The 27,600-nt window shown below is 36.5% G+C and overlaps 1 protein-coding gene across 1 annotated transcript in view; it reads right to left on the reverse strand.

Moving 5' to 3' along the window:
• Window positions 1–27,600, reverse strand: part of MUSK (muscle associated receptor tyrosine kinase) — a 191,679-nt gene that overhangs the window by 106,898 nt on the left and 57,181 nt on the right. Inside the window, exons 3-5 of the mRNA XM_072610563.1 lie at window positions 19,685–19,836; window positions 14,407–14,534; window positions 7,481–7,622 (exon numbers count right to left, since the gene is read on the reverse strand). Of these exons, the coding sequence (XP_072466664.1) occupies window positions 7,481–7,622; window positions 14,407–14,534; window positions 19,685–19,836 (422 nt within the window). The remainder of the gene's footprint in view (window positions 1–7,480; window positions 7,623–14,406; window positions 14,535–19,684; window positions 19,837–27,600) is intronic.

Here is a 27,600-nt window from a genome sequence, read left to right on the forward strand (position 1 = left end):
TAAAACCACCACAGTTGGCTACATCCCAGGATTCCCAGGAGGGAAATTGCAAAGACCTGCCTATATCTCCCTCTACTAATTACTAGTTTTTCTCTCTGTGAAAACACTTGCCTGAATATGTACCTTTTGTACTCTGCTCTCCACTCTTTTGTTAGCAGAACTTCTGTTGACTCAAAAACTTGAATAATACCACTTCTCTAAAAATGTGCTGCTACTTCCACCTTTCACTGAATCAAAGTGAACTCTCTCTCACTTGTTAGGTTTTACACATCTGCCTCTCAAGACCTTGGCTGCTAAAGGCTTGGGACTGAGTGCTTTGTTCCCAGAGACCTGGAAAGTGAGAGATTCAGATACTTCTGTAGGACCTAAGTCAAGGACCCATAAGGCCAGGGGTGGAAGTGTTGTATACACCTTTGGCGGGAAGTTTGCCTAAGAAGTCATTATGTGGTGATAAGGGAGAAGGGTTGAGCCTAGACCTGTGATTCTATTAATATAGAGAACTCTCAGGTGAGAAAATACTCTCTACCAGTGTAGGTTGGTAGCTCCTCTACAACACATAGTCTTAGAGAATTGCCTTAGAACACTAAGAGGTTAAGTGACTTGACCAGGGCCACCAAGTCAGTATGTGTCAGAGGTGAGATTGAACCCACTTTCTCCTGCCCTGAGACCAGCTCTCTATCTACTCGGTCATATTGCCTCCAAGGGGAACTGTGAATAATGCAAAGAGAACAAACAAATATTGAAGGACATTTTCTCATGAAAGAACCACGGGTGCACTCTAGGATAATTATTTCTTCTTCTTCTCTTAAGCCCTTAGAAGCCTTGCAGAAAGTCCCACTTAGATGCTTAACAGATTTGTCTCACTCCAGTCAATCTTATTAGATTTTCCCCTTACAGCATGCACTCTAGAAAGCCATGCAAATTGCCTCTAACAGTAGTGTTTGGGACCATGAAAGGCTTGCCCATTCTTCCAAAAGAGGAAATATTTATTTGCAACATTCTTTGCTCACATTTCTGCACAGTCAAACTTTTAGTAGCACGCAACAAGCAAGGTTGATGCCCAGAACAGGACCACAGCAAATATTAACTGCATGATCACTAAGCACACAACACACACAGGGGTCATTTTTTTTTTAATACCTCTCTCTGTTGCGTTTGTCATATTAAGAGCTGCACAACAAACAAAGGGAAAAGCAGGTGAAGTATCTTGTGAACGTTTAACCCCTTAATATCTACCATTAATTGCAATAAAGATGAAAAGAAAAACTTTTTCCTCAAAAAGCAAGTACTTCCCACTGGTGTTCCAAAAGAAAAAAAGACATAAGTACTAAGTTAAAAAAGCATGATCCTTTGAGAAAATTTGATTTTCTCACTATCCACTACCAGAGAAAGAAGTGATGAAGTCTGAATGTAAACCAAAGCATACTCTTTAAAAATCTTTTTTAATTTTTGTTTGTTTTGTCTGTGTTTTCTTTTGTAACATAGCTAGTATGGAAATATGTTTTGTATGACTTCATATGTATGGTCTATATCAAATTGCTTGCCTTCTCAAGGAGGGGTGAGAGGAGGAAGGGAGAGAATTTAGAACTCAACATTTTAAAAAAGTGAATGTTAAAATTGTTTTTGCATGTGATGGAGTAAAAATAAATTTTAAAAAAATTAAAAGATTTTGTATTTTCAAATATCTTGAAAACAACCTCTGATAACCTAGAATTCCAAAGTGGGCTTTATTGATTCTGCTTAATATCTTTCAAAGAGAAGTAAACATACTTAGATGATCAAAACAAAGAGAATGGAGGTCCCAGCCTGGGCCAATACATCCAAGTCCTTTTGTATTGCCAAGTAGATCAAACTCTGGATCTCCAAGCTCCTCTAGCACTAATGAGAACTTAACATGTAAGCCTAAGAAAACCTTAGCCACAGTCACAGAGAATTTTAGAGCAGAAAGGTTTCCAGAACTCATCTAGTTTGACTCCCTCTTTTACACATGAAGAGACTGTGATCCTCAGGAAAACCTTTACCTCTCTCATGGATTTCCACACACACCCCCCCACCTTTTGGGTATCCCTGCACTTATGCATCTGCTCCAGATTGATCTGTTCCCACATCTGCTTCTCTTCTTATTCCCAACCTGCTGACCTTTCCTACTATGTGTTTTTTCCAGTCCACCTCTTAGCACTGGGTCTCAACTCATTCAAAACCCTTCCCTTAGCTCCAATCGCAATTCAAAAGCAATAAGTGGTCTAGTCGTTAGCACTTGAGTGGAACTTCGGCTTGAATCTCATCTCAGAAGCTTACTAGCTATGTAACCATAGATAAGTCACTTAAACTCACTAGGTCTCAGCATCTTCATCTATAAAACTAGAAAGTTCAGACTTAGTAACCTTTAAAATCCCTCCTAGCACAAAAATCTATGATCCTATACAAATCTCACAATATAGATTCAGTTAGAAAGGTCTTAGAGGTTGCCTAGTCAACTTATTTGACAAATGAGGAAACTGAGGTACAGTTTTTAAAATCCAGAGGTATGATCCAGGTAGTGACTGAAGAGCCAAAGGATGACCTATTTTTTATGCTGTTATACCTTTTGGCCTTCTAGGCACTTCAGTTTTACTTTGTAAAATGATTTTTTAAAAAAAATATTCATTTGTTTCCAGAGCAATGTGCTGGTATGAGATAGAAATTAAGGAGAAGTAATAAAAGGTAGTGTCTAAACCTCAACTGATTCATCATTTAAGGTTTGCTAACCCAGAAAGCATCACTGAAAAATAATAACTGAAGTTGGTGGTTATCTTTTCAATTAATTTTTTTAATCAAAGAGAAGGCTTGTAAAAGACTCTTCCAACATCTGAGTCATAATATGTTACAAGTTCGGACAAGAAAGATTTCATATTTGTGCTTTAATGCTCACCAAACACCTTTTCGGTCAATAGGGTAAAAAGGTACGACAATCCCTTATAGCTTGATGGCATTTCTTGGGTTGAGACCAAGAAATTTTGTAATGCAGGAAAGACATGTGAAGCTGAAGGTTTATGAAGAAGCTGCTTTAGTGTTTGTTGTGCTAGAGAGTGAGGTGCCATTAATGAATGAAAAAAAAAGCATTTATTAAGCATTTACTATGTACCAGCACTGTGTTAAGGCATGAAGAGTTCAAGTCAAAGAACTAGGTCTTCTTGAGTTCAATTTCCATTCTTTCTAAATGACCCAGAAAAGGTCACAATTTCAGTAGGACATTATGCTAACTCCTCTCCTATGGATAGAGCGCTAGAAATGGAGCCAGGAAGATCCAAGTTCGAATCCATTCTCAAACACTTACTAGCTATGTGATACTGGACAAGTCACTTCACCTCTCTGCCTCAGTTTCCTCATTTGTAAAATGGAGATAAAAACACCCATGATTGTTGTAACAATAAAATGAGATAGTATTTATAAAGTGCTTTGCAAATCTTGAAGCACTATTAGCTATTATTATTATGTATACTAGCATAATTATCAAGCATTAGAAATGCAACAACTACAGTTAGTCTAGAAAAAGAGAAACTTTTAAAAATAGAAATAGTGGTAAAGTTATACCTGGATGAATAGTTTCCTGTCTACTACTATACTTCCCCTGAAGTAACATATTTATAAAGAGAGGTAACAGAAAAGCAGCGTGAGGTAACTAAGTAGTTTAATTTTACTTTTTGCCTTTTCAAATAAATAAATAGTTTCTCAAACTGAGGAAAAAACCCTCTTCATCATGAAATGAGAATCAATACAAGGCGATTGACTTTGGTGGAATTGGTTCTTTTTTTTAAAGCATCTTCCTGAATAAAAAGGATTTGTGTTTTTTAATACAAAAAGGAACTTTTAACAAAAGGGGAAGCATAGAAGTGGCCTAAATTCAGGATCTGCCATTCAGAAGCAGACTTTTCAATTTTTCTTCATTGTCTCCTCTACTCAACTTTCTAGGTATTTCATCTTCCTAAGTGCATGAGGCAGGTGGGCAGCTAGCTTAGGGTTCAGCTACTAATAGAGAGTATATATTCAACAAGTATATCGTTTTATCCCATGGATATACCAAGAACTATACTGGATACTGGGGGAGAAACAAAATTTAGAAGTGATACAGACCCTGTTTTCATGGAGGTGTTAGTCTAATAGGACTATATGATAATTATCCTTCAATAATCTTAGATTTCCTTCAAATTCCAGCTAAAATCTTAACTTCTACAAGAAGCCTTTTGTATCTTCCTTAATTCTAATGTCTTCTTTCTGTTGATTATTTCAGTTTATCCTGTACATAGCATATTTGTACATAGTTGTCTGCCAGATTAGATTATGAACTCCTTGAGAAAAGGGACTGCCTTTTGCCTTTCTTTGTATCTTCAGAGATTAGCACAGTGCCTTTCATAGTAGGTGCTTAATAAATGTTTACTGACTTCTTGACATCAGAATAAGGTTTTCCCTGCAATTCTCCAAGTTCAAACTGTAACTTCTCCAGGTCTCCCTGTAAGGAGATAGCTAGATGAATTGTTATGGCCAAAAACAAAACAGTTATCCTTCATAATAAAGCCTTTATGACTTCAGATAACAGATGAGGAATCTATCACCAGATCCATGATCCATACCTCTTCCTCCTAATAAGAGTTCTCTGATCTTGACCTCCACTTGTATAACCTTGGTAACTTAGGGTCGCCTGGATATCACAATGAAATATAGAGTAGGGATTTATCAGAGGGAAACAAAACAAGGACCCTAATTCAATAATGCATGATAACAAAGTGCTACTTGCCATCTGAGTAGGTAAATATCACTATTAGTTCAGTGTCCCTGATTTGTGGAATTTTGGCCCCTGTTCATAAACTCCTTCTTCATCCCTAGTGCCTCAAAACTGTTCTCTTCCTTGCTTTAACCTGTGCTGTCTTATGTTTTTCAGAATCTTGGACCGCAGGTCTTGTTTTTCCCTTCAGCTTCTGCAAACATCCCAGTTCTTCTGCCCCCCAAGATTGGTACCCCATTCATTCTTTTCAACCAACCTAGCTTTTGTTCAGCTTTCATATTTGCTTTGTCCCTGCCTTGTCTACCCAGCCCTGCATATCTGTCCCCTGACATCTTCCTTCTGTGTTTTTCAATTCCTGGTTCCATACCTTGTGTATAATTCTCTGCCACCCACATGTGAATATGATAATGATGACATATGAGAGCCAATCATGAGCTGCTCTATTATCTAAGCAAAATAAAGTGCCCATCCCTTAGCAAAAGACCAGAGTCTAAGATAGAGGGAGTGCTCCATTAGGATCCTCTCCCTGTCCATTTATCCCCCTCTCCTACCCAACTATAACATTAACAACTATGGATGAGCAAATTGACAAAAGGCAGCAAGTAGAAAAGGAAAAACAACGTGATCATTCTATGGGTCAAGTTCTGTTAATTCATCTGTATAATATTGCTTACCTCCAGTCCCTCTTTACCATTCTCACTTCTACAACAGTAGTTCAAGCCCTTGCTAACTCTCATTTTGGTTCAAAGGATCTGGATTCAAATCCTGGCTTTGCTAGTGACAACTTGTGTGACCTTGGGCAAGTCACTTCAAGTCTTTGGGTCTCAGTTTTTTCATCTGTAAAATAAGGAATGTTGGCCAGGGTGACCTCTAAGGTCCTTTACAGCTTCAAGTCTTCTTCATTTGTAAAGAGAACTTTTTTTTAATAAACTCATAACTTTCCTGTAAGAATCAAATGGATATGAAAAGGCTTCGTAAATGATGCACAAACCAATGAATGTTAATGGTATTATCTATGCACCACTTAATGCTGTAAAATTTAATTTAGCCTCCTAATCAGGAGATCTCACTGGAGATTTTGTCGTTGTTTCTTTGAATCAGTCCATCCAATCAATTGTTTAAGCATCACAGATACAACATTGTGGATTTGATTGCTAGACAATTAAGAATTAATATGGTGCCGTGTGAAAAGAGCAGTGAATTCAGACAAGATCTGAGTTCAGATGCTGCCTCACAGGGTCTGAGTTCAAACATTTATTCCATTTCTCATCTTACACAAGTCACTTAATTTCCCTGGACTTCAGTGTCCTAATGTATAAAATGGATGTATTGGACTAGATGACTCCTGGGTACTTTTCCAGCTTCACATGTATGATCTCTATCTACCAACCCTACTCTTTTCCAGTGGGAGTGTCATTAGCAAATGGCAGCTACATCCCAATAAGCTCACATTTCCATCAAAGGTTAATTTAAAAAAATGAATTCATTAGAGTTGTGTAGTTCTCAAGAATAAGCATTGCAAGTAATAAAACTAACATTCAACAGACATTTAAAAGCATTTCATGCAGAATACTAAGCTTAATGCTGAGAGAGATTCAAAGATAAAAAAATAGTCTATAATTTAAAAGAGCTTGTGGTCTGGTAGAGAAAATTATACTTCCCACCTTACCCCCTCAACACACATCCATGAGCAGGATCAGTGTGTATGAGCAAAACAGAGGTACAAACAAAATGTCTGGACAGTTCAAAGGAATAAAAGGTTATTTCTAGCAGGGGGCCCAGAAAAATCTTTATAGGAAAAGTTACATTTGATTTGGATTTTCTTCAAGTATAAGTAAGATTCAGACAGATAGATGGGGATGATTAAAGGTTTCTGGGCATAGGTAGTTGTGTGAATAAAGGTACATAGGCAGGAAATAATGAAATGTGTTTGTAGAGAATCTTGAGTAAGTAATCTAACTTGGCTGAAAAGCAACATGTAGATGAAAGGGAGTAGTGAAATATAAATCTGAAAAGGAAGGATGAGGTCAGACTACAGAGAACCAGGGAAACCACAAACTGACAAAATTATTTCCTAGTTTTTATTCGCTTTCAATGAAATTTTTATAATAGCTGTTATTTATCTAACACATTAAGATTTATCAGATTTATGTTTTATAAGATTTATAAAATTTATGTTTTGCATCCATTATCTCATCTGATTCACCACGACATCTTGTGATATAGGTACTACAGGTATTATTGAACCTATTTTTACAAATTGAAAGAGAAATAAAATGATTTGCCCATGATCACAGAACTAGTCAGTTTTGGAGACAGGATTCAAAACCAGTTCTCTCCTAACTTCAAGCCCAGAGCTCTTTCCACTAAACCACTGAAATTTTCTCTCTTTGGTTTCAGCAGAATGTCAGTTCCTTGAGAGTAGGGACCATTTTATTTTTATCTTTATTTTCTCAGCACCAATTAGAGTGCCTTCCACATTTTGCATGCTTAATAAATGTTTGCTGAGTTGCAACGGGTGATTACTGAACTTGGACATTTGATAGAATGTGGTTAATTTGGCTTTCTCATTCCCACCATAGTAGTCTCGTGTTTGGGATTTTCCTTGGTTTGATGTTCTTACCCTGACCTCTGTTCTGAACCAGTTCAGATATATGTTTTCCATATTGGAATTTAAAAACCTTGTGTTCTAATTAGTCAAGGGCAGGTAGAACTCACCTTCTACTTCCAGCATGACTAGTTTGGAATATGCTGTCCCAAGGCTATTCTTGGCCACACATCTGTAATGTCCTGCATCTTCCCTTTGAACATTATGAATCCTTAAACTCCCAGATTCAAGAATTGCAATTCGGGAATTTTCCTATGACAAATAGAAAAGGATTCTGTGTTACATGATTAAAGGTCAAGATGTACTGGCTTAGGAGAGTGAACTGTTAAATTTTCTGTTTGAGCGTTTATATTTTAGAAATCTACAAATGTTACAAAGCGGGCCTTGATTTACTGTTTTTGTTCATTGTCTAGACTTAAAATGGTGAAAAATGTTAATAATGCAGATTAAACTTAAAAGTATGCATTTTTCCCCCCAGAGAGTTGGTTGTACAATAACATCATGAGAAGTAATAGAGAACCACACTTTTTCTGTTGAATAGGAAAGGCCAAAAGGATACTTTACTTTTGCTCTTGAGCTAACTTTATTTGTATGATAGTAAAAGAGGAACTTGGGAATGAGATGCCCTCATTTATTTCCCCAGGATATAAAAAGCTACTCAGAGGTCCCTGACATAAGCTTTGAGGAAAGAGTCTCACAATCAGAGAAATAACGGTATTTACAAGTCAGATGATTGTCCAGGACAATGTACTTTAATCATTACCAGATCCAAGAAATAAAGAGGAATAGATTTAATCATAGCCTAAAATGTCCTGCCTGCTTTTTACTAGATATCTGACTGGATATGATTGTACTTTGCCATTGGCTGTTGATTGAAAGAACTGTAGTGTACCCTATCAAAAAACTCCCTAGCTATTGTCCCCCAGCAGATGGTATTAGAGAGAAGCAGATGGCTCTGGAGATGACAAGTAGTTGATGGTTAGCAGATTGTAGTAGAGGTAACTCAATGACCAAGACCTGGTGAAGACACCAAGCAGAGATGATGCATTGAAGAGTGGAGAGGCAGTGCTCAACAGAGATGATACAGTCAGCAAAGAAAGGAAAAGAGTTGCAGAAGGACATCACAGGACACTGAGAGTTTTGCAGCATTGGAGATGGGAGTTGCTTCAGGCACAGTTGTATGCACCACAAACCTGTGCTCTGGACATGTAGTCCTGGCATATGCCCCTTCTGTAGTCTCTGGTACACATAACTCTGGGTATGGCCACCAAGTTTGTTCTATGGTCACATTTATTTTCTGCACCCCATTAGTGATTTGGTAACCCAAGGGAGAATAGATATGACTGTGAATGGGGGAAGTTAATTATTTTATTTGCTATACTGTCTAATCAAATATGTTTCCTTTGAACTAATGTGTCTTCTGGTTGGCTGATAGCAGTAAGCATTCATGGGGACTTATATATTGCGGTTTTGAATGGTTGCTGTGTCACAATTAAAGCAGGGATAGCTTTCTGAAATAGCTTTTCAAGGGGCTCATCAGGTGGGTCTACAGTAACAAGAATGGCAAAGCAATATTAATAAAACAAAGGATCATTATACTAAATTTCAACTAAAATATTATTGAGGTAAGTCCTCACCATTAAAAAAAAAGTCTATACTAGTGTAAATCATTGACTGAGACAGATCCACAATAATGTTAACTAACACATCTATAGTGCATTAAAGTTTTTAATGTGATTTTTTAAGTAGTTTCTCATTCTATCCTCACAACTCTGGGAGGGAGGGATTAATATTGTTCCCATTTTACAGATGAGAAGACTGAGGCAGGTGGTGGTTAAGGGATTTTCCCAGTTTCACACAGCTAGTAAGAGTCTGAACATGAACTCAGAAGACTGCATAATTTTAAATGATCTTACTCTAGATGATATATGGATGAAATTGACTTCTTGAACCCAAAGTGTGATTGAGCACAATTGCTATGGTATTACATTTCAAAGGTATAATAAAGACTGAAGACATGAAAGATCCTATGAAATACATATTTTTCTGCTAATTATTCTCATAAGATAGTCAACTTTTTTAAACCAAATTAAAATCATTCATTTTCTAACCAAATTTTTTTTTATTAAAAACTACATGGAAATAAATAATTCAACTCTTTCATTTTTTCATTCATATCATTTAGCCCTCTCCAACGAAATTCTATACTGATTCCATATTATGGCATGGAGATGAGCCTGGGTTCTCAAATGCTCTACCAGTGAGTATAGTAGGACATCCCTCTCAGGTAGAAAGACTTTGAGTAGGAGCTCAAAAGCAGGCTGTGTTTAGCCTAGCTAATTTTAGTCAGCAGCAGCAGGTTTGGCCTTCAGGTGATGGTTATGCTACAGTGGAAAGAACGTTTGTGCCAGAGTCTGAGGATTTTAGTTTAAATCCCAACATCTGACACTTAGTACTTGGGTGACCTTGAACAAGACTCTTCACTATTTCCCATATGACCTATCTGGGATATGCCATTCCAAGGCTATTTTTGGCTTCACGTTGATAATATCCCATAGATGATGGGACTTTGGACAAGCCAGGTTTGACCTTCCCAGATTTCAGACTCAGTAAAATGAAGGGGTCATTGGAGATTGCCTCAGGGGTCCCTTTCAGTTTTGAATCTAAGATCCTCTAACCCTATATTTTTTGGGGGGAGGGGGAAGGAGAAGCACAACACAGGCCATGAAACCAAGATAATACAAAATGGATTATCCTCTATCCAGAATGACAGTAAGTAATGGAAAAGTGTGCTAAGAATCACAGAGGTTTTCGATGACATTAAATTTACTGTTCTCTAAATGACAACCACCAATGATCTGGTTTTGGTGTGGTTGGAGCTATCCTACATTTAAACTGATATTCTCTCTACAAGTTAAGTTACAAGATATAAAGAATTTATAGCTAAATTAAAACAGAGCTTAAAAGGAGTTGGCAGCATTGGTTTCTTAGTATACCCAAAGGCAGTAAGAAATATCACTTCATGAACCACGTGGTCATCTTGCCTTGTAATACTCATGATGAACGTAAACAGACAAGTCCCAGGGAAGATGATTGCTATTTATGCCCCAACAGTTGTTGCTGATGATGAAGCAGAGACATTCTTTGAGGAATTTGACAAGCTCTTCCAAACAAAGTAAACATATATCAAGTTTTTGTGACTTCAGTTAAACATTGACCACAAGGACAGGTGATGAAAAATAAGTTTAAAATGTTTTGAGGTTGAGAAGTAAAAGATGGTTAAGGCTTGCTGGTTCCTTGGAACCCTCATGCCGATATAGCACAAATACTTCCTTCAAGAAGGGTCAGAAGACCCTGAGTATGCTGAATGCTACAAACAATATCACAGATATAAAAGTTGATAATCTTAAATAGAAAACTGTTTTCTGAGAGGGAGTCACTTCTGAATCCCGGTCTGTTAGAACAGACTCAGGGACAGAATCAGCCCGCACAGATCACTCATTGTACAGGGTGTAAGAGCCCTCCTATATACTCCTTACAGCACTGAGTCCAAGCTTAGGGTCTATGGGACATGGAGTCTGCTTCTATATTGCTTTTCACTGATTTATACTATCCACTGAACCTGTAACTTGCCAGGGCATCTGACCATCTCTGTTGGTCATTCAATTTGACATTATAGCTTTCTACACCTAGACAGAGAGGCAGTTAGGTGGAACAATGGATAGAGTCCCAGACCTGTTCAAATCCAGTGTCAGGCACCTACTAAAGCTGTGTGACCCTGGGTAAGTCACTTAACCCCTTTTACCTCAGTTACCTCATCTGTAAAATAAGCTGGAGAAGGAAATGGCAAGCTCTTCTAGTATCTTTGCCAAGAAAACCCCAAATGGGGTCATGAAGAATCCAACATGACTGAAACTACTGAACAACACCTAAAGAGAACTGTTCCACATGCCTATATTTGGGGAATTACAACATTTCAGAGGTGGAAGGGATTTCCAAGGTCATTTAGTTCAACCTCTATGTAGCCAGCAGCTTCCACTGCAGCAGCTCAAGTGGCCATTCAGCCCTCACTTGAAAAAACTAGTGAAGAGGGATGCTAATGAGCAGCTCACTGAAAAACCCTAGTCATTTGGCAAATTTTTCATCACATTGAACTCACAAAAATTTGTCCTTTTGCAACTTTGTTCTATTGTGTTCTTTGGGTCAAACAGAACAAGTGCCATCGTCTTTCTCCATGACAATCCAATAGTTAAAGACAGGTAGCCATTCTGTAGGCTTTCATGAACTGTATCTTGAAACTCTCTGATGATTTTGGGTATTAGTGGTCCATGCTATAAAATTTTGAATAGGAAAATGGATCTAACTGCCAAATTTCAAGTTGGCAAATGCAATAGGCTTCTGCAAGCTTTTGTTTTTCTGGTACAGAATACCTTTCAGGCTGTCTAGGCTGGCATTTGTATGTAATTTAAATCACTTCTCTTCACTGGCAAAAATCAACAAATGATGCATACATGGGAAATCTAATGAAGGCTTTTAAGGGCTCAGTCATATTTTTCATTTCAGGGATTTCTCAAGGGAGATCAGGGTTCAAGGCTATACTTTTCTCTTCCTCTAGAGCAGAGGTGACAAACATGCTGCCAGACTGACCACGTTGCACCTTCCCATCCTCCATACTTTCCAATGTAGCCAGAACAAGATTTAATCAGGTAATATTTAACAAAATAAATAAAAAGGCAATGGAATTTAGATAATCCTTAATGCATGGTTTTCTCAGTCAATATGAGGCTAGCAGAGATCCTTATGTATAGTTTGTGTTGTTTAGTGACTTTTCAGTCATGCTTGACTCTTTGTGACACCTTTCTGTTGTGGGGGGGAGATTGTCAAAGACACTGGAGAAGTTTGCAATTTCCTTCTCCAGCGCATTTTACCCATAAGGAAACTGAGGTGACAGAGTTAAGTGACTTGCCCAAGATCACATAGCTAGTAAGTGTCTGAGGCCACATTTAAACTTGGAAAGATGAGTCTTCCTGACTTCAGACTTGGGACTCTAACCACTGTGTCACATAGTTGTCCAAATGTGTGATCTATTTTTGGTCAAATCTCCCCTTGCAATGGTAGCCTGGGGGCATTCTTAGTCAACTCTCATTTCTTCTGATCGATTTTATCAGACAGAACAAGAAAACTGATCTTGATTCTAAGACTACCAAAGTTACCACAATACTAATTCATCACCTCAGGACTCTCTGGTTCATGCACTAAAAAATCACTCCATTTAATTACCACTTCCTCCTGTGTCTTTTTTTAACCTACGATGGAAATAGTTTCAGCCTCCCCTCCCCCCTTACACTGCAGTTAGTGAAGTGTGAAGATCCTTAGCATGTCCCATACTTCCAAATTTGATGATCCCGTGTCCTTAAGTATTAATGTACTTCAAAAGACAGGTTTTCCCATTTTTAACTCATGGAACATGTCAAATTCAGGTACTTGGACACTCTCGCAGTTGTCTAGGAAGTGTGTCTGACACCTGCCACTTCTGCAGATCCCAGTAACATTTTTCCCATCAAGGGTTCAAATTTTTCCTTTCTTGTTAGCATGGGAGTTTATGCAGGGACTAAGGGTCATTTCCTACAGAGAATCCATTAAGGATATAGTTGCTGTTTCAATCTCAGAACTTGTTCCAAGACCTGGATCTGTACTTTTGATAAAAAGGATGTTTGAGACTAGAATAAACCTACTCTTAAGAATTTCACCATTTTTGGTAGCTCTCTATATTCTCCTAGATCATTTTTTTCCGTCATGAACTCATGATCAAAAGTAGGTGATTTTATGCTTATTTTCTAGGCAACCTCCTCTCCAGTATCTGTCTAAGGAATTTGAGAAGTTCTGCTGCCTTAGGAAACTAGCAGAGCAGAATTTACATTATCCTCCCCCCCATAAATGCTTATACCCAGCATTTTATACAGGCCCAGAAATGCCAAGACCTCTTTAGTGATGTCTTCATAGCAATTCATGGGTATTCTCCAAATCAATAATACTTTGTGTAGTTTTGCAATCACTTAAGTCTACCATTTCTCAAACAATGAAGAAGCTATTCCATAGCTCACCCTCAAACTAGAGTAAACTGTACTTTAGGCCCTGAAGCCTAAAGAATTCCTTAATACTTGCAAGGGGTGTGATATATAGGTAACACCTGGGGATATCCTCCAACCTACAGGTTGGGTCCCCCTGAAGATGACTGTCCCAGGTTAAAGTATTCTGTGGGATCACAATCCTGAGTCCCTACTAATGACTTTCATTCAATAATCAACCAGAGAACACAATTAGCTCAAAGCAAAGGCACTTACTAACAACAGAGGCAGCAAAGCATCTCCTCCATAAATACAGGCTATGCTCTCCCACAAAGATACCCAACATCATCAGAAAACGTGTGGCCAGGGCTTTTATGCAGGAATCAGCAAATCATGTCTGATGAAGTAGGGTTGCCAATGTCCTCACATTCCTCTTGGTGGGGAATAAATAATGGGCAATTTTCAAAGTTTCAATTTCAATTTTGCAAGAGCAATAATGGGTGTAAGGCTTAAGGATGGTAATTCATAAATTGTGTCAGGATCAATTCTGTAGGAGAATGAACATAGGAAAGAGGACTTCTACCAAAAATGGCAAGAAGGTACTCTACTGAAGACGGCTTGAAAGAACATCCAGATCAGAAAACTGCAACAGATGATTCCCCCTCTTCCCGCATTGCTGTATGCGATGAAACTTCTAAATGGACAATTCATTGATTCACCTTTTTCTTTTGGGTCTCTGTTTCTGTACTTATGAAGGGGACTGCCCCATTGTAATTTGTCAATGTGTCAATCAGCCTTTCCGCCTTCCTACTTAAAGGGGAGACTAGACACTGAGAGATCAATTAGGAAGCTATGACAACAGTCCAGAAGATGAAATTACAAGACTGATGTGAATACCTAATAAAGTTATTATAACTCTTTGAAAATAAATACTTTATGTTAGATACACTATTATTTCAGAAACTTACCCTGAGTATGGTATCACCTTTGATCCATGATACTGAAGGCTTGGGATTGCCCATTGTGGTACATGGCAAGACGGCCTTCAATCCCTCTATGATTTTCACATTGATAGGAGGACGTGTAATTTTAGGCTCTAAAAGGAAAAAAGCCCAAAACAAGAGCTGAATATTTTATAGACATTAAAATAGGATAAACATTTACAATACATTCAATTCAGGGTTCCTTTATATTTATGTCTAGGTGGAATAATTTAAAAAATCTAAATGTTTTTATCAGTGGTCATGTAATCACAAATACTTTCACAAGTAATTCTGAGACACTCCAGAGGTAGCAAATTTCCAAAAGTTAAATGTTAATTTAACCCACAGAATTAATTTAAACCACAGAAGTTAGTGTTACTAGAATAATAAATTATTTTAAAATGTTATTAAGTGGTTGTTGGGCTAAGAAAATCTGAGGAAAAAGTTTAATTGTAAATTAGTGATTAGACGCTATGCAATTTTTTTTTACTTTGTTAAAGGACTCACTGAAGAAAGCAGCTTCCTTATGTATTTTATTTTTAACTAAATTATTGATTAAAATTAATATTGAGCATAAATACAATTAAAATTGCTTTAGCAAGTATATAGCTTTAACTTAATATAAACTTCAATAACTATCACAATGGAATTTTCAAGTCATTCCTCCTGAGCATAGATTGGGGATTTTTGTTTACTTATTGCCATTCACTTTTGTTTTTTCATGGTTAAGTAGTTCTCTTTTCTTTTTCACACTTGTTGGATTTAATAGTTTTGCAGTATTCACTTAAATAAGCTTGATTTTATTTAATTATTTCCTAGTTGTTGAGTATTTAGATTACTTCTGGGCTTCAAATATTATATTTTATACTGTTGTAAAAATCTGCAAATAGCTATCTATCTTTCTCCCTTCCTCTCTCCTCCCATCCCTCTTTTACATCCTATGACACTTTCCAGTACACATTTCAAATTATGGAATTACTGGATTAAAGATTACTTTTATAACCTTTACTCTATACTACCAGCTTGTTCTTCAACAAAATTTTGAGAGTTTGCAATCAAATCAGCAATGAAAGCGCATTTTCTCATAATTGTGCAAGCACTGAATTTCATGGCTTTTCATTATCTTTGTCTGGATGTATGCTGAATTATTAATTTTGAAACACGCGATCTACATGCAATTTGTCCCAGAATAACATTAGATATATAGTGGAATTTTGCCTTTGATTTTTTTAAAAATCACAATAAAACTAATTTACTGGAAAAAAACCTGATATGATTTTATGTGGATGATAAACTAGACTGTGAGCTCCTTGAGAGTAAGGATTTTTTCTCCTCTCTATTCCACAGTTCTTGGCATTGATGAGACACAATAAATGTTAGCTGACTGGTTAATAACAATTTTTGACAGCATTTTTTACTTTTCATTTTCATAAGTATTATGAAATTTGAGTTTTAGAAATACTCAGTACCTGCAAGTCACATACATATAGTATCGTAAACTTGGAGATAGAACATACCTTAGAGGCAACATAGTGTAGTGTAATGAATACTGGACTTGAAGTTAGGAGATAGGTTCCAATTACATTGCACAAAGTTGTTAATGGAGCAGCTAGGAGGTAGAGTGGACAGAGTACTGGTCTGGAATCAGGAGAACTTGAGTTCAAATCTGGTCTCAGACATTTACTAACTTTGTGATCCTGGACAAGTTACTTAACCCTGTTTGCCTCAGTTTCCTCAACTGTAAAATGAGCTGGAGAAGGAAAGCAAACCACCACAGTATCTTTGCCAAGAAAATCCTAAATAGAATTGCACAACTGAAATCAACAAAAAGTTATTAGCTGTGTGGCCATGCAGAAATAAATTAACCTTAATCTGTCAAGTATGGATAATATTTACAGTTGTCACTTCCACATTGCAACTTTCCTATTGCAGTTTTGATATAACATGGGTCAGCATAAGAAATTAAATGAGGATTTGGGGGGAATTTTGTGGAAGCTGTAGACAACACACAAAGGCCAGCAGATGATGCAGAAAAAGTTTAGAAACCCAGAACATATTTTTGTCTTTTAATACCATAACAATTCAGACTTCTATGGTATGAATGCAGCGCTAAATTTTTTTATGTGGATTTTCCAGTTTGGTGGGGGAAGGGACTGCACCATGCCCCTAACCTCCATGATGTGGAAAGGATAACTGTATATGAAGTATTTCACAAATCTGACATCCAGAATGCACTTCAAAAGCCTTAAAACTCTCCGTAAAATGTTTTTGACACAGGGGATTTCTTCACATGACAGTTTCCTATGAAAGTTTCCACGTGGAAATCATAAATACAATCCCTATCGTGATGCCTATTTTTATTAGAGTTTATGCAGTTCAATCCCTTCCTTTTATAATAATTTTAATATGATAAACAATCTGAAGCTTAGTAAAATAAAGCAACTTGTGCAAATCACAACTAATGAGACCAAGAGCTGAACCCTTTGACCCCAAATTTATCACTGTCCATCCCATCATACCACTCCTACCATCCTATTTTATAGATAAGCTACCTGAGACCCAAAGAGAAGTGATTTGCCTGAAGTCACACAGTTACTAGTAGCAGAACTAGGATGAGAAACCAGGTCTCCTGACATATAACCCAGAGCACTCTTGAAGATGTCGCAGGAGCTCATCTGATGCTTTAAAATATTCTCATTAGGCTGGGCAGGCAGTAGACACAGGTCTATAGCTTCTCTAGTCAAAACTCAGTGAATTTAAAGAATTTGTCCAACTTTAGCGATTGAGAGCATCTCCACTCCAACCCAGTTCTTCTGATATCTCATTCAGAATCTTTTCAAGTATAATATGATTAGAATAAAATTTCGTATAGGAAGGGGGAAGTTCTGTAACATTATTCTCAGTTCTGTGAATACAATTCATGTTTTTCTTTAAATGGTGGGGGGAAGGAAAAAGAAGTTATTAAGTATCTACCTACTGGGGCAGCTACAAGGCACAGTGGATAGAGCATTCAGGAAGAAGTAAGTTCAAATCTGGCCTCAGACACTTACTAGCTATGTGATCTTGGACAAGTAACTTAACCCTGTTTGCTTCAGTTTCCTCATCTGTAGAATGAGCTGGAAAAGGAAATGGCAAAATACTCCAGTATCTTCACCAAGAAAATCCTAAATGGGATGATGAAGAGTCAGACATGACTGAAAAATAACTCAACAAGGTACCTACTATGTGTCAGGCACTGTGCTATGCCCTTTACAAATTATTATATCATCTGATTCTTACAATAATCCTAGGAGGCAAATGCCATCATTATCTCCATTTTACAGTTGAGAAAACTTGGAAACAGACAAATAGAGCTTAAGTGACTTGCCCAGGGTCACACAGCTAGTAACATCTCTGCATGAATTTAAACTCAATTCTTACTGACTCCAGGAAGGGGCAGCTAGGTGGTACATTTGGTAGAGTGCAAGGCCTGGAGTAAGGAGGACTCATCTTCTTGAGTTCAAATCGAACCTCATACATAACTGTGTGACCCTGGGCAAGTCACTTAACTCTGTTTATCTCAGTTTCCTCATCTATAAAATGAGCTTTAGAAGAAAGTGTTAACCTACTCTAGTATTGTTGCTAGGAAAACCCCAAATGGGGCACAAGGAGTTGGACATGACTGAAAAAGACTGAAAAACAACTTCCTGATTCCAAACCTAGTGTTTCATCCATTGTGTCACATAGGTGCCAATGAAACCATTTGGAGAAATTAATTAACTAGTTAATTAATTAATGAACTTGCTATGTGACAAGCACTGTATTAAGAGATGACTCCAAAATACACTGGCTATCCACCTCCCAAAGGGAATTTTCTAGCAATGATCATCATTTAACAAGAGTTGTAGAGTGGTAAAGAGATTGCCGAGTTAAAAATGCCAGTTACAGTTAACATTCACAAGAAAATCTTTGTGGGAACCACACTATTTCTTTTATTTCACTCTGGACTATCTCATGTTACTAAAGCATAATGAAAGACAAAAAATGAAAATGGACTATTGTGAGGGTGGATGCATGTCGTTTCTTTCATAGGCTGCTCCCTTATCTATCTACCTGCCATCATCAGAGAAATGGACTTTTTCTTTTACTCAAAGAGAACTGAACAAGGTGTTTTTATGTTTGAACATGCAGTATAGCCTAGTGGATATTCATCAGTGCATGCACCCATCACAACTAAATTCTATTTCCAAGGACAATTTCTTTTTGGTCTATACCATTCAACTTAGACTGTTCCTCCAATATTTTCCTTTCATCCAGGTCCCATGATTCAGTGCTATGTAGTACAACACACAGTATCATGTAATGAAAAGGAATGAATTGTTATTGTACTTTTTGTTGCGTCTGACCCTCTGTGACCCTATTTGGGGGTTTTCTTATCAAAGATATTGGAGTGGTTAAGTCATTTCCTTCTCCAGCCCATTTTACTGATGAGGAAATTAAAGCCAGATTTGAACTCATAAAGATGAGCCTTCCTGACTCGAGGCTGGGCCCTTTATCCACTATGCCACCTAGGTGCCTGAAAGGAACTAGAGTTGGCATCAAAAACTTCAAGAGTCCCACAAAGTAATTTTACCTACCTCTACCTCAGTTTCATCATCCATAAAATAAAGATAATATTTCCTAGCATTAACTCCTCAGAGCTACTATAGTGATAAAATCAAATACACTACATATTTTAGGAAAGGAATTGTACAAATATGAAATACTATTAACTTGTTTAATGAAATAAATAACTCCAAATCTGTGGGCAAATAAAAGCATCAGCTTTGAATGGGAATGGATATCATTGGTTATAAGTGGGCCAAATCATATTTTAAGGTTTTGTCTGGTGAGTGAAATCCAAAATAACTTGGAAACTTCTTGGATTCCAGAAGTTGTGATTTTCCTTATCACAAAATCCTAGACTCTTTGGGCTGGAAAGGAGCTTAGAGATCACCATCGTTTTAAAGCATGAATGACACCTACTTCATCTACTTCTAGTTGTCACTGTAAGATACCTTTATGAGAATGTTTTATAATGGGACAGTTTCCTATTACGAGTACTATGGAGACTAAATTAGGGGAAAGCATAGATTAGAAGTATTTCTAAAATTGAATAGTTCACTATATAGTAGATCTTTTAAAAAAAATCAAGGAAGGTTATAACTATTTTGGTCTAATGGTCTTTCTGTCATTTTTAATTAATCTAATCTAATTAATTAATATTTTGATTAATGGTACTTACTCATTTTCACTTGCAAGGCCCCACAACTCTCAGCAGCAACTCCCACCCCATTGTTGGCAGTGCAGCAGTACACACCATCATCACTGTCTTCCACACTTAGAATGGTTAGGAGCTGTCCATTCTCTCGAATACTATATCGAGTATCAAAGAGTCTGAAAAACAGGCAGGTTGAATTAAGGAGACAATATTCTTTTGTACTCAATTAAATTCAACCAAGGCTATTAAATTCAACCTGCTGTAATATTAAAAATAATATAATGATGACGGCTAACATTTGTATAGTGCTTACTATGTGCCAAGTACTATTCTAAGTGCTTTACAATTACTGTCTTGTTTGATCATTATGGCAACCTTCAGATGCAAGTGTTATTATTATATACATTTTACAAATAAAGAAACTGAGGCAGAGGTTGTGACTTGCCCAGGATCATGGAGCTACTAAGGGTCTGAGTCCACATTTGAACTAGAACTGGTACTTCATCCACTGTACCAATCTGCTGTCCCTAAGTACTGTGTACAAGAACACTGTACTCTGGTGCTTAGAGAAATTCAAAATTAATCCTTCTCTCAGAGCTTATAATCTTATTGAAAGGTTTGAAGCAGCTAGGTGGTGTAATGGATAGAGTGCTGGGCCTGGAGTCAGGAAAACTTGAGTTCAAATCCAGCCTCAGATATTTACTTAGCTGTGTGACCCTGGGCAAGTCACTTAACCCTGTTTGCCTCAGTTTTCTCATGCATAAAATGAGCCACAGAAGGAAATGGGAAACCACTCCAGCATCTTTGCCAAGAAAACCCCAAATGACATCACATAAAGAATTTGACATGACTGAAACAATTAACTGACAACAGAAAGGCTATAACATATACATAAATAATGCAGAGTAAGCTATAACTTATATTTAATAGAAAAATCAGGGACTGATATTTAGGAGAATTTTTTACCTTCAAAATATTTGAAAAGATGCTGAGTATAAGAAAGATTAGATTCATTTCAATTGGTTCTAAATGGTAGAGCTAGGAATAATGGGTAGAAATTCTAGGAAGTAAAATTTAAATATAAAGAAAATATAAATTCCTAATAGTGAGAGTTGCTTAAAAGTAGAATACGCTGCCTTACTAGGTAGTTGTTTCATCATCACCGGAGAGCAAAGAAGCTGGATGACCATTTTCTGGGAGGAATGTTGTGTGGGATTGATGCTGTAGGAAGGGATTGGACTCAGTGACTTCTGAGGTCCCTTTCAGTTATGAAATGCTAAGATTTTAACCAGAATCTAGTAAGTTTGCAAACTGCAAGATTGGAAGATTAGAAGAAGTCCAAATTGCAAGATTGGAAGAAGTCCAAAAGACTTATGAAAGGGCTTCACCAAAACCTTAAAGAAGATTATTGCTTTGCCTGTTTTAAAAGAAACCTCACTGAGAAAATTGTCATCTGGGAAACCATTTTCCAATTGCCAGTATGGTCTCTGGCAAATTTTTACTAGTGTATGAATTCTTGCTTCCAAAAGTTCTTTATTTCTTACAATCAATAAAAATGAAACCAAAGCAAAGCAAAACAAACAAACAAAAAACTCTTGTTTTTGACAGATAGGTTGAACTACACCCTCACTCACTGAAGTCAATATGAACATACCCTCACTTTCAGTTAATTGGGGGATTGAGAGGTCACAGTGACCATATACCACGGAAGGAGAGATGACTCACCATGACTAATCATGTTCTATGACCCTGATGTAAGAGTGAAAATTTTAGAAGTGACCACAGGAAATAAAACACACAGTCACTTCTTTATTTGCCAGCAGCCCAGAGCAGCAAAACAAAGCAGTCTCTAGGCTTAAATGAAGTTCATATACAATCAGCATTGATTAAAAATATATCAATAATAAAATTTAAACTCAGAAATATTTGCAATTCTTTGTGAAGAGACATCACAAGTTATTTCATTACTCTGTGCCCCCAGGCAACTCTCTAAATCTTAGAAACCTGTAAGATTATAATTTGTAGACTGGTTGCTGGCTTTCATGGGTAGAGGGCGTTTCCTCACTTGGGGTTTCCCATACCATTGAGACCATAGGTCTAGATACCCTCCTCACAAAGTAATATGATTATTATTTCACATGTTATTCAAATATCTATCCATATATACTATTTTTATGTCTGTGTTTACACAATAATGGTTTTAGATATATATGCACAAATATAGGTATGTATGTGTATATATACATATGTATACACACACACACACACACACATATATATATATATATACATATATTTGTGTTTAATGATAGCCATTCCTAGGGTGCAGGGGGAAGAAAAAATGGAAAAAAAGAAAGCTACATAATTTTATTATGAATTTTATTATGGATTTAAAAGGAATTGCAAGTTGTATATAAAAGATTTTCAATTTTGTGTGTCAATCATTTTTTTCCCTCCTATTTTATTGCATTTGAAAAATGCTTGTTTTATTTCTTAAGTTCAGGATAGAATTAAAATATGTTGATTTAAATAATTTTTCAAAGTTTGTTTATTCCATATATATGTGCATATATATGTATATATGTATTTATATATTACGTCAGGTTTCACCCATGTTACTTCTCCCACTACTGATGTGGAGCACAATTACTCCACACATTAGTACAGTTTAATGAATTGCTATTCTTTCTCCCTGGTGTTACCAGTCTTGAAGTTAAGAAGACCTGGGTTCAAGCCTGGCCTCTGAGACATACAGGCTGTGTGACCCTAGGCTAATCACTGAACTTCTCAGTGCTTTAGACAATTCTTTGAAACTATAGGTTCCAGAGAAGATATTGACTTGAACTGATAGTTTCTCTACCCTATAAAGCAATTAAGTGGTACAGTAAATAGAACTGTGGACCTGGAGTCAGGAAAGACCTGAGTTTAAATCCAGTCTGAGATACATACTAGCTGTATGACTCTAGGCAAATCACTTAACCTCTTTTTGCCTCAGCTTCCTCAACCATAACTTAGAGATAATAATAGCACTTTTCTCTCTGGGTTGTTGTGAGAATCAATGAGATACTGTTAGAAAAGCACTCTTCTACAGTATCACGTGGTTTACAATGTGCTTTTCTTACTATAATCCTGTGGGATTGAAAGTGTACTAATATCTTGATTTTATATGTGAGTAAATTAAAATCCAGAGGGATTAAATGGCTTGTCCACACTAAAACAAAAATGAAAACAAACTAGCAGTCAATGCTCTTTGTTAAAAAGGAAAAAAAATATTCTGATCATCATCATATGAAGCTGTCATATAGAGACTTAATAGCCTCCTCAAGAATATAGGAAGTAGAAGTATAAGTGTGGAGAGAAACCAAAAACTTATATCACGACAACATACTGGATACTCCATTCTGAGACAAATTAGTCAAATTATAGTGTACACCATTTAAATGTATAGAAGTATCATTTTAGATGTGGAAAAAATGTGTTTCCTTTTCTCATCATTATTTTACATTGATTGGATAGGTAGACAGGACAGTATCAAAAAATATATATATGTATGTATAAATATGTGTACATAAATATGTATATGTAACATGTTGCATGTTATATATTATGAGATATAAAAATATAATCATATACTTTGTATAGGTATAAAATGTATCTGTAGTATTATTTCCCTGGATGAAATATACTTTTTTCTCAAATATTCCATGTAATAAATGCAAAATTCTAAAACATATTTTCTTAATGAATTTTTGGGGGGAGGGGAGAATGATGGAGTTTTTTGTGTTTAAAAAAGGGTAAAGTTTTCTCCTTTCTGTTAACACTGACATTCTATGACCACCACAAAAAGGCAAAGAATGTATTATTGGAGAAGAAGACAGGGTGGTTGCAGACTTATCCGAGCTTATGTAATTCTTGGTGGTTTGCTATATACAGTTTTCACGACCAAATACAAAGGATTTGAATATTTCTCAGATGTCTTTGTGGTATGAGGGTTTCTCCTCATTCATCAAACAATTCACACAAGTTTGGAAATTTACAATCATTTGCATCATTGCTGCATAATTAGTAAAAATTGCTTTGGGATTGTGGCAGACACAAAATAATAGTAGCCAAAGTAGGCTTTTCTACTCCTTTTCCTCCCCTTTTACTGACACCCTCTCAGATTTCAAACCCACAAAATAAGCTTGCTGCTTCTCATTGGCTTTTGAAATATTTGACATGTAAAGAGTTAAGTCTGAATTCATTGGTAAAAATTTTAAGGATAGGATACCAAACCCAAAGCATGAATCTTTTTAAGTAGATAGTCTCCTTAAGCACAATAGAATTACAGGAATTGTGGTAGTCCTTTTGTAAATTTGAAACATTTCATTCTCCACATTTCTCAGTTTACAGTGCTATAGCAAAGTTACAATTTTTATCACTGTGTGTATACTGTCTATGTAAAATATGGATCTCAACCCCATGACACCATCTCATCCTCTACAATCCTTGTCTATGTCCTTCCATAAATATTCTTTTTAGGGTCTTCTTTTTATTCTTTTACTATAATACCTGCTATTTATATAATATATAGAGCTTTAAGATCTGACAGACATTTTACAAAGAATATCTTACTTAATCCTCACAACAACCCTGGAAGGACAGTGCTGTTGTTATCTCTTGTGTTATCCTCCTCGATGTTATTACAGGAAATAACTTCTCCAGGGTCACACTGCTGGTAAGTGTCTAAGGCCATATTTGAACTCATGTCTTCCTAATCCCATCTATCTAGCTTTTATTAAGCACCTACTATGTTTCAGGCAATGTACAGAGGAAAGGCAAGGAAGAGTCCCTGCTCTCAAGGAGCTCACATTCTAATGGGGGAAGATAACATGCAAACAACTGTGTACAAACAAAATGTTTACATGGTAAGTTGGAGATGAACCTCACAGCCTGAAGAAGATTGAAGACTGAGGAAGACTGGAAAAAGATTCTTGTAGAAGGTCAGACTTTGGCTGAGACTTGAAGGAAACCAGAAGGCTGAGAAGAGTGTGAGAAATGTGCTTGCTCTAAGCAAAGAACAATACTCACTGTGAAGCCAGGAGAGTTCTTATTTTATTTTAGCCAATTATTCTACATTCTTAGTGAATGGGTCTCTCTCTAATGGAAAGGATAGTTGCTCAGATAAATACAATGCTTTTTATGCTGTTTCCAATTCTAATTTTCCACCTTGCTCTCCATTGGCTAGATGCAGCCTCCTGGACCTTCCACTTCATGTTCTCCTCCCTGATAGATTCCCCTTCAAATAGCTCATTAAGCATGTGTACAAGCTCTTGACCTTTTGTCTGAGCAGAAGCTTGATTCTGCTAGGTCACAACTCTGATTAGAACCAGTCATCTCTGACTTACATTCTGCTATCACTCAAAGTTGGGAGTTAATTCTGTGGAAACAGAATTTCTCCTTTTGTTTCTCATAAGAGGAAAGAAAGTTCCAGGCATGGGGGCTAGCCAATGAAAATACCCAGAGTCAAGAGATGAAGTGTGTTATGTGAAAAACAGGAAAGAGACCAGAGGATCACAAAGTACGCTGGTGAAAGAGGGTAGTTATATGTTAAAAGTTGCAAGAAGACTTTTATGCCACTTTTCATGCTCAAGTCATCATAAGTAATCCAATGTTGCCAGCTATATCCAACATGTTTGTCTTCCCATTGCCCTTTGGGTTAATTAATATACTGACTCTTCCCAATGGCATTAAGTAGGATTGTAAGGCAATAATTCACAAGAGTATTTATCCAGATGAAATAAAGTCTTTGTTTCAAATTGATTAACTGGCATTTCACATACCTACTTTGTGATAATTTTCAGAGCATTGAGAAGAATTACAATATGGTATATATAATCCCTCCAACTAACTTAATACTGAGAAAAGTCTCAAGAGTTACAAATATTATCTTTTCATGTAGGAATATAGACAGTTCAACTTAGTAAGTCCCTTATGATTTTTATTTCCTGTTTACCTTTTCATGCTTCTCTTGATTGTTGTATTTGAAAGTCAAATTTTCTATTCAGCTCTGGTCTTTTCGTTGAGAGAATGCTTGAAAGTCCTCTATTTCATTGAATGACCTTTTTTTTGCTCTGAAGGGTTATACTCAGTTTGCTGAGTAGGTGATTCTTGGCTTTAATCCTAGCTCCTTTGACCTCTAGAATATCATATTCCAAGCCCTCTGATCACTTAAGGTAGAAACTGCTAGATCTTGTGCTATCCTGATTTTATTTCCACAATACTAGAAGTGTTTCTTTCTGCCTGCTTGCAAAATTTTCTCCTTGGCCTGGTAGCTCTGGAATTTGACTGCAATGTTGTTAGAAGTTTTCCTTTTTGGGATACCTTTCAGGAAGCAATGGGTGAATTCTTTCAAGATCTATTTTATTCTCTGGTTCTAAAATATCAGGGCAGTTTTCCTTGATAATTTCTTGGAAGATGAGACTCAAAATTAGTGAAAGTTGAGGGTTTTCTTTCTCCTTGCAGGTGGTTAAGAAATGCCCTTTTATTTGTTATTCCTTTTGAATCTTCCCTTCCATACTACAATTCCAGTCATGATACCTATCTCATCAAGGCTCAGCAACATTAATGAGGCATCTGTTTTGTCAAAGTCATTCTGTTGCCAAAGCAAGAAAAAAACCCAAAGATTCCTTCTAGGTAGAACTCTAAATTTAAATTATAGCTTACTATAATGTATTATTATTGTATCTTTACTTCTGGAGTAGTTTGTCTATGTATAGAGAAAACTTATAGCCTCTTATGAATCATAATTTTATTAAAGGACACAATCATCTTGGCTAGTCTTTCCAAGAAGATATTATTTTATTATTATTATTATTGTTGTTTTATTTGTTTTCAGTGTTCTATTATCACTTCCATATAACTTAGATTTTTCCTCTTTCCTTCCCCTCCTTTCCCCCTCCCTTCCCGAGACAGCATACAATTTTATATAGGTTCTACACATACATTCCTATTAAATACATTTTCACCTTAGACATGTTGCATAGAAGAATTAAAATGAATGGGAGAAATCATAAAACAAACCAAAATGTAATACAAAAGAAAATGATCTGCTACGTTCTGTGATCAAATTCCACAGTTTTTTAAGTCCTTGCATTGCAATGAAGTTCTAAGTCTACTAGAAAAAATCCTTGCACCCTGTGGTTGTTGCTGTGTATAAAGTTCTCCTGGATCTGCTCCTTTTGCTCAGCATCAGTTCATATAAGTCTTTCCAGGTCTCTCTGAAGTTTTCGTGTTCATCATTTCTTACAGCATAATAGTATTCCATTACTTTCATATACCACAGTTTACTCAACCATTCTCCAATTTATGGGCATCCCCTTAATTTCCAGTTTTTGGTCACCACAAATAAATATTTTTGCACATGTGGGACCCTTTCCAATTTTTATGATCTCTTGGGGATACAGTCCTAGAAGTGGTATTGCTGGGTCAAAGGGTATACACATTTTTGTAGCCCTTTGGGCATAGTTCCAAATTGCTCTCCAGAATGGCTGGATCAGCTCACAGCTCCACCAACAATGAATTAGTGTTCCAACTCTCCCACATCTTCTCCAACATTTATCATCATACTGTTTTGTCATATTAGCCAATGTGATAGGTGTGATATGGTGTCTCAGAGTTGTTTTGATTTGCATCTCTCTAATTAATAGTGATTTAGAGCATTTTTTCATATGACTATAGATAGCTTTGACTTCTTCCTCTGAAAACTGCCTGTTCATATTCTTTGACCATTTATCAATTGGGGAATGACTTGTATTCTTATACATTTGACTCAGTTCTCTATATATTTTAGAAAGGAGACCTTTATCACAGACACTAGCTGCAAAAATTCTTTCCCAGTTTTATTCTTCCCTCCTAATCTTGGTTGCATTGGGTTTGTTTGTGCAAAAACTTCTCAATTT

This window comes from Notamacropus eugenii, chromosome 1 (assembly GCF_028372415.1).
Source record: "Notamacropus eugenii isolate mMacEug1 chromosome 1, mMacEug1.pri_v2, whole genome shotgun sequence".
In the NCBI taxonomy this organism is placed as follows: domain Eukaryota; kingdom Metazoa; phylum Chordata; class Mammalia; order Diprotodontia; family Macropodidae; genus Notamacropus; species Notamacropus eugenii.